This window comes from Ascaphus truei, chromosome 3, assembly GCF_040206685.1.
Source record: "Ascaphus truei isolate aAscTru1 chromosome 3, aAscTru1.hap1, whole genome shotgun sequence".
NCBI lineage: Eukaryota > Metazoa > Chordata > Amphibia > Anura > Ascaphidae > Ascaphus > Ascaphus truei.
In genome coordinates this window covers 352,674,490-352,686,590 of record NC_134485.1, presented here as the reverse complement: position 1 = coordinate 352,686,590, position 12,101 = coordinate 352,674,490, and the positions used below count along the sequence as shown (strand labels likewise).

Below are 12,101 nucleotides of genomic sequence, written 5' to 3'. Positions count from 1 at the left end.
TGTGACACTTGTTTAATTTATGGTGAGTTGCTTAGCAACCGTAGTGATACCGCGTGGAACAGAAATTTCCTACGGCATCACGGGGTGGGGTGAGAGTGGGGAAATAGTATTTAAATGGTGTGTTTTCTTTAGACAGGTCAAAATTGTGAGACAAACGGGGATCCTGCAACAAATACTTCAATTCCTTAGGACATCCGCTCGAGGCCCGCGTGATTGTCTACCTGTGTAGATCTGGCCAAGAGCTTCCTCGTAATATTGTTATATACAAAAACATCATCATTGTTACTAGGACACACATTTGTTTTTTTCTTTATTACTGGTCATTTGTAATTCTAGAATTGTGGCATTTACAAGGGCGTAGCTAGTATCTGCATGCATTCCTGCGCCAGAACGCCGTGTAATAAGGAGGAGCTGCCAACCTTCTAATCATTTCTATTGTACTTCACTGAATGATGCTGGAGCTCAAGCTTCCTGCAAAGATGTGGTTAATATGCATTTTCAAACTGTTTACTAAGAATTGATAGAGCCCTCTGTGCTGAAGCTGGGATATCCTGAAAACCTGACCTGTTGGAGGGGCTTGAGGACTGGAGATGAGCACTCCTGTGTAGAGTACAAAATGGAGAATAAAAAAAATAGGGACGCTGCTATCTCGAGAAAGTGAAATAGAAACCTGTGACAACTTTACATTAAAAAGTCATTTTGAAATCATTCCCAATAACGGACCACATTTCTTCAAATGTAGATAATGCGGATGAGTATGTGCAGGTACGCTTTCATAACTGTATACTGAAAACCCTCATTTACAGCAACCAGCGGGCGAGAGAAGAGAATGGTCTTTCCAATTGGTCTCCCAATGGTCTTTCCATAAGGTACATCGTATGGGTAGCAAAATTAGACTCTCAAAAAGTTTTTTTTTTTATTTGTAATTCTGTAGAAGATAAAATGTTGTTTCAAATGAACTGCCAACATTTCCAGGTGTTGGGGCAATTAGAAAATAAGAAACTACAGCGCCACTTTCCTTGTTACAAGACCAACATAAATTAAAGTCAACAAAAACAGTTGGGTAACGGTTTGTGGGAGTCCAGGTGGCTGTACGCCGGAAAAAATATTGAGCGATGAAGATTTAAACATTGACTGCATTCACACAAATCCTATGTAGCTTAATTATACTAACATATCTAATTTAATAAATCAAGTATGAAGTCCTATGTGGTTAATATGTAATGTAAGGATTTTGAATAGCTCTTCCTGACAAAAAATACCCAATAGTATAGAATTGACCCTTTCATGTTCTCAAAACAAAGTAAATAGTTTCACTGCAGCAGATAAGATATGTATTATATTACCTGGGATTTCCTTTTTCCTGTGTCATGGTCATGTGTCATGTCATGGTCAGCAGAAGGAAAAATCTCCATCCAGAGGCTCAATAGTGTGAATAAATTGACTTTAGAGAGTCTTGGTACCTGACCTGCAAAGTGGAATAAATATTAACAATTTCTCTTTTACTTATGTGTCGTTAGAAAGAAGAGGTCACTGTTTCATTTTGCATTACTAGATCTTTGTTATTTCTGCATCGAAATAGGGAAACAGAGGTTTAAGGTAAGGTGGGATTACTGGACACAAGCACGTGAAAGGGGGGAGAACAAATAATACAGGCGTATTGAAGAGGCCTAAAGCAGTAGGTCACTGGTTTATTTTGATGTAAAAGGCATAGTTATTGGTTTCTATACAGCCTGACAGCCATAAGCAACATATTAGTATGTTTCTGAGCGAAGACACAATACCATCTTGGGGCTCTGTCCCATCTAAGGCTGCGTCCATTGAGTGCAGCCGTGCGGAGACTGAGGGAAAGCGGGTGCTTTCCCTGGCCATAGTACTCGGGCCGTGGGAGGTGTTTCTGGGGGCGTTCCCAGTGACATCACGGAGCTGGTTCGCCCTCATTGGGTGAACTGCTCACACGACCGCCCTATCGCGCGAGAAATCTGTTTGAACTGATTTCTCGCGCATCCTCCTGCCTCCGCACGCTGCATGGAAGCAATCACTGCCTTGAAGCAGTCTGATCGCACAGACGTGTCCGCGCGGTCGTCCATACCATGGACGCAGCCTAATAAGTGAACCCATTGCCTTATATACACGATATGTGATAAAACACCTGTGTGGTGCACATCTTTACGTAATCCCCAAATCAAACGTCGTCGTATGTTTAATCCACCATCATTGCATCAGTATGTGAATTTAACGATTTACATGCTGTGCAAAAAGATACAATTACAAAGAAAAAAAGGGGGAAAACCAAAAGAAAGTTAATGGTGTGTGTTAAAGCACAAATAAATCCCTAAATAAATTATCTACACATAAACACAAAGACTTCAGACTGTAAATATATATCACTAAATAATTACTTATTTTACACCTGAATTGGTGAAAATCTCTTAAATCATCAGCTTAAAAGTTAATTAACAGAGCATTTAAAAACGCAAACACTGAAACAACCAGATTAAAACCCCTCTGTATAACAGTAGTATAAATAAAAGGCTCCAATCTGGCAATAGTGTAGTCACATACTTTGTTACTGTCCATGCTACATGTGACAAGTTATCTGGAGTAATAACCAACAACCCATCCTTCACTATATTGTCTGTGATGCATGATGCTGTCCGTGGAAGTTATCTGTAACCACATGACTTAAGGCAGGGGTGTGCAAACTGGGGGGCACGGGATTTTTCAGAGGGGGCACAGCGGTGGCAGAGGCCCCGCGCTCTTCCCTACGGCATTTAAATTACATGCCGGGGGATCGCGTGAGGCATCTGCACCTCTCCTTACCGTGATTCAGATGGCTGGTGCGGGGCCATGTGACGTCACGTGCCGTACAAACATTGGAACACCGGCACCTGTATCAATTTTTTCTCTCCTTTATTTTGAGGTGTGCTGCATCTTCCTTACTTGTCTGGACTATTGCTACCTGTTATTTTGCTTGCACCCACCCTACTGCTTTAATTAGCATAATTGTGTATAATACTGATAAGCTTTTAAGCTTCAAGTCAGTATCTATTTTGTAATTACTTTAACCGTTTATACCTGTTGCTATACAGGAGCTTTGATCCACATTTGGATATATTTTTTCTGCTAGTGACAAGTGGCGAAGAATTTTTAATATATGGAAGGTTTGGATAATTTGTCTAGCGGATTAACTAATAGAGCAGAAATAAAAACTTTAAATGACGAAGAAATTAATAACATTTTGTTTAAAATCAACCCCACAGGAGGCTTTTGGTCCTGATAGACCCACAGATCACATTAAAGATCTAGAAAGGCTAAAGAAAAAAGAAATCAAACTTTATTCTCATGGTAATACACCAACAGAAACTCATACCCAGGGGGTTTCGTATAAAAAAACCGCCCCACAATTGGAAGTGACAGTAATGCCTTTTGTGATAATTGGTGCAAAATTTTAAACAAAGCATCACTTGTCTTAATATTATTGGTGATAGAGGAAGTGGGTAAGCAACTCGCTACTGTGAGGCATGATATTCTAAAAATAGAAATTATCATTGAGCAGACATCAAAATGATATTACCGTCCAATCATTAGATGAGCTTAAAACCAGGTTACAAAAATTTAAGGATGATTTCATTCATTTTAAAAAACAAAAATTTAAGAAAATAGTGACAGATTATAAAGATAATACTGTCTACTTCTGCAGAAAAGCAGAGAGACGTTCAAAAAAATCAAACACGAGCAAAGACAACAGCCAAAAAACCCACAGGCTTCACAAGTGATTCCGCATCTGCTTCATCAGCGGCGGGTGCAGTAACCCAAACCCCAGGGAGGTCTTTTTTAGACAAGGGAAGAGGACAGACATCAAGGGCCAAAGACGCAAAACAGGGAGGGGCCGCAGAAGTGCAAAGAACACCTCCAGTTCTTCGCCCACGACCAATATGAGTAAGCATAATTTGATCATCAACTTGTCTTCTCATGAATTAACTGAAATGGATATCTGCGTGTTATCCAAAGGTCCCTCATTTGTCCCCAGTACAAGACCTGACCCCTTTGAATTAGAGGTTGAACTGTTCAAATTTGAAAGAAATTTAAAATGTAAAATCTTTTTTTTTCTCCAGTAGATCCACAGATCAGCAAGACCAGCAGTGGCAGCAACAAGAGCAGGTAAACCCTAATCGATGTAAATTAAAATCAAGGTTTATTGCACCTTTCCAAAATACAGGTGTAAATGTATTCATGCGCCTTATTAAAAAATTATGTTAAACATTATTTTAAAAAGCATCATTACACAAACTTCAATCTGACACTTGCACAAAAGGAAACTTTAAAAAAACTCAGGGAGAATAACAATATTATTTTTAAAAGAGCAGACAAGGGAGGAGCACTTGTAGTGCAGGATTATAGTGTGTATAAAACAGAAGCACTGAGGCAATTGGAGAATCAGGAGTGTTATATTAAGCTTGACCTAGATCCAACATTAAGGTATCAAACTGAAATTAAGGGTATACTCCAATTAGGATTAAATAATTTATGGATTAATGAAGAAATAGTACATTTTCTTACTATGAAAAACCCGAGACGTCCAGTCTACTTATTTCCAAAGAGCCATAAAAGTTTGCAAAATCCCCCAGGGAGGCCCATTTTATCAGCTACATGTTGATACTTTCTTGCAGCCTCTGGTCATTAAGAGCAATGTGGCCCCATCCTATGCTAACTTGTATATGACTGATTTTGAGGAGAAATTCATCTATCCCACAGAGTATTACAATAAGATGTTATTCTATTGTAGATACATTAACGATTTGCTATATCTTTGGGAAGGTACAGAGGAGGAGCTTACCAACTTTTTTGATTATCTTGATGGGCTGAATACAACAGTAAGATTTACTAAAAATTGGAGCACAAAACAGATCTCGTATCTAGATGTGCTCCTTACATATGATAATGGAGAACTTCAGAGTGATCTTTATAGGAAGCCCACGGATAGGAATAGTACCTTGCATGCATCTAGCTTCCACCCAGAGCGCCTGAAACAAATGCTACCATTTTCTCAAAAAATCAGAGCTACACGAATAGTAGACAGGCCTATTAAATTGGATGATATTCTAAAAGAGATTGAGGAGAGATTTGTGGAAAGGGGACATAACAGGTCTGAAATTATCACAGCTTTTAACAAATCTCCACAACAAACTTCTAAAAGTGATCGTCTTACATTTGTAAGTAAATTTACAACTGCCAGTGGTTTTATTAAAAAAAACACTTAAAAAACACTGCAAAATACTAGACTGACGATACACTTAAGGATGTCTGTAAAGATTTCCCACGTTTTGCTTATAAACGGGGAGAGAATCTAAAGGACATCCTGATTAAAGCCGATAATGAGAAACACTATACCACTCCACATTTCTTGAGTTCACCCAAGGCAGGTTGCTATAAATGTTATGGGTGTAGCATCTATAACAGTCTCAACACTGGGGATAAGTTTTATCATCCCAGAAGTGGCAAATTGTTTAATATCAAAGAGCGTATCACCTGCACAACCACAAATATAGCGTACATGATTAAATGTCCATGTGGATTATGTTATATAGGTAAGAGCAACCGTATGCTCAAAACAAGATTCATCGAACATAAGAGTAAAATCAGTAATCGTGCAGAGGATACTGCTATTATTAGACATTGCACTGGCTTGAGTAGCCCAATATCCTCATTAAAATTAATGGGTATTGAACATTGGAGGCGTGGGTACGAATCCCACTTCGGACACCAAAAACTGAAGGAAAATCCGTTATTTCCTTCCCCTGGCTTCAGAACCAAAAGGAACCTATTCTCTGAAAAGAAAACTGAAGCCTTGTGACTGGACACAATCTGCACCGTTTTGCAGCAGACTTCCCAGGAAGCTTTCACGCCCTGCAACTGTTATCTTCGATCTTTGATGAACCTTATCAGGCCTGGAAGACGAACGAAATGAAACGTAACGCACGCCAGGTTTCAAATCCTTTGTCTCAATTTATTACTCATAGGGTAATGACTTTTATATAGAAAAAAAAAAAAGATATTGGTTAGAGGCGTAACATAGGCGTATCATAGGCGTGACATAGGCGTATACTAGGTGTGTCTTGGGCGTAGCATTGATTAGAGGCGTGATTTAGGGGCAGGACATATTATTGGCGTGACTTTAGGGACGTGTCTTTTCCCAATACAAGCAATTGTCTGAATACATAGCTTATTCATTGTCTGTTATCAAAAGAGACCTTGAGTCTTAGCAACTATATTACACTATTTTGCTTCTTGCAGAGAACCATTCTATTATATTCTACTAAAACACGAGGAAAGTGACATCACAAAAGTATCTAGTAATATCCTGACCAGAAAGAAAGGAAATGCAATTTTGGCAGAAACTGAGTGCATTTAGGAATTATATTTCAGCAAAAGGCTGACTACAGAATCTTAACTAGTTATGACCATACAAAATGGAAGCTAGACATGAGTGCAGATTCTGGCCTGACATATTGGTCCTAACAAACATATTAAAAAAGCTAGGGCATGTCTAGATAAGGATGTTCTATTATTACAGCGTAAATCCTTCTGGATTCATACATTAGACACTGTATATCCTAATGGACTGAATGACTTTTTGTCATTAGGGTGCTTCATTGAGGAAAGATAATATCATTTCTTTCCCACTAGCCATAGGTGGCTGCCACTGCTTGCTGTATTGGATAAAAACTGTAAGGTCAGTATATCTCTGGGGCTGTGAATTCTAAAGATTATTAAAATGACAAAGACAAACCTTTTTTAATCTTTTTTATTATAACTCACTTTGCACAGTAGGATGATATATTTGCAATCAGTTCGTATAGTGGTGTGCTGATTTATCCCCTTTTTTCCTTTTTTAACACACATCGTGGACTCTTGATGATGAAGATATCCCCCACTTACTGCCAGGAGAAGAGGACGCATCGAGGGACCACTACAGAAGAAGACTGAAGATCAGTTTATCTCCCTTAAGCTAGCTGACCGCGAACGGAATGACAAACGCATGCGCAGTGACTGACACGCAGTCTGCGCCTCATGCGTTCCAAAGGGAGGAAGAATGAAGGAAATCGGAGGAATTCTTACTGCGCATGCGCGAACAATGAAACGCACAACTTGAGGAAATGTGCCAGAAGAACAGAGGACCTAAATGCGTTCCAGCAGCTTGGGACCCGGATTGATGACGTCAGCAAGATGGACACCGCCGAACAACCCGGAAGTGGGGAGAATACAGATACCACGATACACAGGAGTATGCTAACATCTGTTGAAGATTACTTAGTTAAGGATACGAACTGGACATTGGATGAAGGGACTCATTCAACACATGCATACCATCACCACTGATTGAACAGGTTGCATTATGGGGTTTTGGGGCACTATTTAAATGTTGTTTGAAGGGATTATGTTTATGCCATTGTCACTTGATAAAGACCATCACGGTAGAAATGTGTTGGCTCAATAAATGAGTTTGGATATTCTAAATCCGTTGTGCCCTATGTTCCTTTTATCATCACGTCACATGCCGTCGCCATGGCAACGTGGCGTCAAATGACGTGACATGACTCTGCTGCGTCATTTGACGCCGACCAAAGAGGTAAGGGGGGCGCGAGCAGTGAAGGGAGCAGGCAGCTTCAAAAATTTGCGCACCCCTGACTTAAGGTATCAGCCTCTCCTAGCAAAAAGTGTTTCTACCAAGTGGAGCACCAATAAACAATAACAGCAATATTCTTAAAAAGAGCAGTTCCACTATATTGTCTTAGTCTTTGTTACCAGGTGTGAAGCAATGAGCCAAGATATGTGGTGACCACAACGTATAAGCGGAGACACTTAAAAACATATGTCATTTTTATGTCGTTTGACAAGTGGTTTGGTTTAAGTACAGAACTATAAGCCAAAAACTATAGGATTCGGGGGACATACTATAATAAAATTATACGCGAAATTTCAATTTGGGCATTAGGTCTATTCGCAAGACTTGTGTCTTTAATTCTGACCTCGATATGGCTAAAAGTAGATGTACATAAATGAAAGGGTTAACTGCTTTATACACCTTGTGATGATGCATCTTGCGAAAAAAATAGTAGAATATCTTGTTCAACAGAAAAATATTCTGTTGCTAAATATCGATGGCAACAGTGACAAAGTATGTGACTAAACCATTTCCAGATTGGAGCCTTTAATTTATACTACTGTCGTTATATAGAGAGTTTTTAATCTGTTTGTTTCAGTATTTGCAATTGTTTGCGTTTTTAAATGCTCCGTTAAGTAACTTTTAGACTAATGCTTTAACAGGTTTTCACCAATTCAGATGTAAAATAACTACTTATTTTATGTTATATATATTTACAGTCGTAAATCTTTGTTTATGTGTAGATAATTTACTTAGGGTTTTGCTTTAACACACACCATAAACTTTCCATAGTTTTTCCTTGTAATTTGTATCCTTTTGCACAGCATCTAAATAGTTAAATTCACATACTGATACATTGATGGTGAATTAAAAATACGACGACGCTTGATTTGGGGATTACGTAAACATGTCCACCACAGGTGTTTTATCACATATCATGTATATAAGGCAATGGGTTCACATCACATTATGATCTTGATGAAGATAAAAGTTATGGATCGAAACATCGATTTTGTCTACATAAAAAGACTTTTCTATTTTTAAAATAAGACCCCTGGCTCTTTTCTTCTCTAGAAGGAGAGTTACTAGACATACTGGTTGCGCCTTTGGTGTTGAGTGTGCACCCAAAGCAATTAAAAATGTCTCCAAAATCAAGGAAGTGCACCTTTTCTTCAATTCACCCTGCATGCTGTCTGTCTCACCTTATACACTACACTACCACACGTATGGTTGTAAATGCACATAATCTGGGGACTAACTGACCAACATTTTCCAGCTGGATTTTGTGTCTTTCCGTCAATCTATTCACCCTGCATGCTGTCAGTCAGTCAGTCTCCCCCTGCATGCTGTCAGTCAGTCAGTCAGTCTCCCCCTGCATGCTGTCAGTCAGTCAGTCAGTCTCCCCCTGCATGCTGTCAGTCAGTCAGTCTCCCCCTGCATGCCGTCAGTCTGTCTCACCCTGCATGCTGTCTGTCTGGGTGCCGGTGGAGGACTGGGGCTGCTCTCCGTGGCAGGTCTCCGCGGTGTCCTGGTTCCTCCGCATGAGGAAGCCGGGATGATCTTCTCCTTCCCTCTAAAGCTATATCCTCCCCATCCTTCCTCCTCTGCTGCTGCTCAGAGCACAATAACAGCGCGTCTATGACGTAACTCAGATCCATTCATTGGAGTCGCTTATTTCTGACGTTCAAGAGGAGCAACCTATTGGCGTGCATGACTCAGACCCGGAGTCGCTCATAGGTGTGACGTTTCCCTCTGTCATCACCATGGCAACCACTTGTTTAATAAGGTTTCGGTGACTGTCGCTGATCTTCCTGTGAGTCAGTAACCCGGGGGGAGGGTGGAGAGAGAGAATCTGTTTATTATTATTATCTGGGGAAATCCCCTCACTGAGCTCAAAGCATTTGCACTGCTGATTATTGAGAAGAAGAGCACAATCCAAACAATAGTAATACTGAGCTTGAGGGCAAGATATCACGATCCATGGGCATTGTGTTTATTATGTGTGTGGGTGTGTGTGTGGGGGGGGGGGGTGGGGGTGTGTGTGTGTAATTGTAGATACACCCTTTTACATTCTAGTTTATCGATAATGCTACTGGGTATTTATACTGGCAATTTTTTTTATTCAAACAAAACATCCAAATTCTATGTCTCAAAATATCTAATAATAATAGCATGTTCTTGTTCTAGCGCTGCTAGTTTACAGACACATTTTGCAGGCGCAGGTCCCTGCCCTGTGGAGTTTACAATCTATATTTTTGGTGCCTGAGACATAGGGAGATAGGGTGACTTGCCCCAGGTCACAGGGAGTTGACACCAGGCATTGAACCAGGTTCCCCTGCTTCAAGCTCAGTGCCACTCAGTGTCTTTACTCAATGAGCCGCTGCTTCTCGCTTTTAAATGCAGAGAATGCTTCATCCCTGTGAAGATTGAGCTTAATGCATTTTGCCAATTCTAAAGCACAAAACAAACACAACAGCTTGTGCAAAAACAGCATGTTTCATTCATAGTGTCTTAATACCCCCATTTTTACAAAATGTGTCGAACTTAACAGAAGACTCAAGTTTCACATTTCAGACTAATCTGATTTGTGAATCCAGCCATTTATTTGGTACATGCTTGTGATTGTCACAGGGATTCTGTATATCCAATACACATTAATTCATTGCGTCTTCTGTTTCTTCATTATTGGGCCTGCAAGAGTCACTTGCAAATTTACTGAATTCTTAATACGCTCTAAAATTGTCTCTGTATAAGTTTCAAACTCTGGACTGTAAACAAAAAAATACAAAGGTTTAACCACCTCCGTGTTTGTTTCACTATGAGTACTTGATTTCTCATTATATGGCTCCTTTTAACAAAGCTTCCTGTTTTGTTCAGCATCTATTTAATCTGGAAACTGCCATAACACCGCTTCTTTGTCTCTCATCTGTTTAGTGTGATTGGCTTTTCAAAAGATATGCTGACCTGACTGAGCCCCCACTCCATTATGTCAGCAGTAGCTACAACAACTGAGAAGACAAAATAGCCCAATAGAGAGAGACACAGACAGACAGCCTGCAGGGCGAAAAGACACAGACTGGCAGCCTGCAGGGCGAAAAGACACAGACTGGCAGTCTGCAGGGCGAAAAGACACAGACTGGCAGTCTGCAGGGCGAAAAGACACAGACTGGCAGTCTGCAGGGCGAAAAGACACAGACTGGCAGCCTGCAGGGCGAAAAGACACAGACTGGCAGCCTGCAGGGCGAGAGACACAGACTGGCAGCCTGCAGGACGAGAGTGACACAGACTGGCAGCCTGCAGGGCGGGAGACACAGACTGGCAGCCTGCAGGGCGGGAGACACAGACTGGCAGCCTGCAGGGCGGGAGACACAGACTGGCAGCCTGCAGAACGAGAGTGACACAGACTGGCAGCCTGCAGGGCGGGAGACACAGACTGGCAGCCTGCAGGGCGGGAGACACAGACTGGCAGCCTGCAGAACGAGAGTGACACAGACTGGCAGCCTGCAGGGCGAGAGTCACAGACTGGCAGCCTGCAGGACGAGAGACATAGACTGGCAGCCTGCAGGATGAGAGACATAGACTGGCAGCCTGCAAGATGAGAGAGACACAGACTGGCAGCCTGCAGGACGAGAGTGACACAGACTGGCAGCCTGCAGGACGAGAGTGACACAGACTGGCAGCCTGCAGGGCGGGAGACACAGACTGGCAGCCTGCAGGGCGGGAGACACAGACTGGCAGCCTGCAGGATGAGAGTCACAGACTGGCAGCCTGCAGGGCGGGAGACACAGACTGGCAGCCTGCAGGGCGGGAGAGACACAGACTGGCAGCCTGCAGGATGAGAGAGTCACAGACTGGCAGCCTGCAGGGCGAGAGACACAGACTGGCAGCCTGCAGGACGAGAGTGACACAGACTGGCAGCCTGCAGGGCAAGAGAGACACCGACTGGCAGCCTGCAGGACGAGAGACATAGACTGGCAGCCTGTAGGACGAGAGTGACACAGACTGGCAGCCTGCAGGGCAAGAGAGACACTGACTGGCAGCCTGCAGGGCGAGAGACATAGACTGGCAGCCTGCAAGATGAGAGAGACACAGACTGGCAGCCTGCAGGGCGGGAGAGACACAGACTAGCAGCCTGCAGGACGAGAGACACAGACTGGCAGCCTGCAGGACGAGAGACACCGACTGGCAGCCTGCAGGGCGAGAGACATAGACTGGCAGCCTGCAAGATGAGAGAGACACAGTCTGGCAGCCTGCAGGGCGGGAGAGACACAGACTGGCAGCCTGCAGGACGAGAGACACAGACAGGCAGACTGCAGGGCGGGAGAGACACCGACTGGCAGCCTGCAGGGCGAGAGACATAGACTGGCAGCCTGCAAGATGAGAGAGACACAGACTGGCAGCCTGCAGGACGAGAGTGACACAGACTGGCAGC

General features: G+C 42.4%; 1 protein-coding gene across 3 annotated transcripts in view; it reads right to left on the bottom strand.

The window, feature by feature from the left end:
• The window catches only part of CDADC1 (cytidine and dCMP deaminase domain containing 1), a 33,757-nt gene extending 24,251 nt beyond the window's left edge, over positions 1-9,506 (bottom strand). Inside the window, exons 1-2 of one of the 3 annotated variants that reach the window (XM_075591936.1) lie at positions 9,128-9,506; positions 1,347-1,468 (exon numbers count right to left, since the gene is read on the bottom strand). In XM_075591936.1, coding sequence (XP_075448051.1) covers positions 1,347-1,468; positions 9,128-9,212 — 207 coding nt within the window. In that variant the 5' untranslated portion in view covers positions 9,213-9,506. Of the gene's footprint in view, positions 1-1,346; positions 1,469-8,850; positions 8,863-9,127 lie in introns of those variants that run through there. The other 2 variants (XM_075591934.1, XM_075591935.1) reach the window with 2 other exon arrangements.
• Between the last annotated feature and the right edge of the window lie 2,595 nt (positions 9,507-12,101).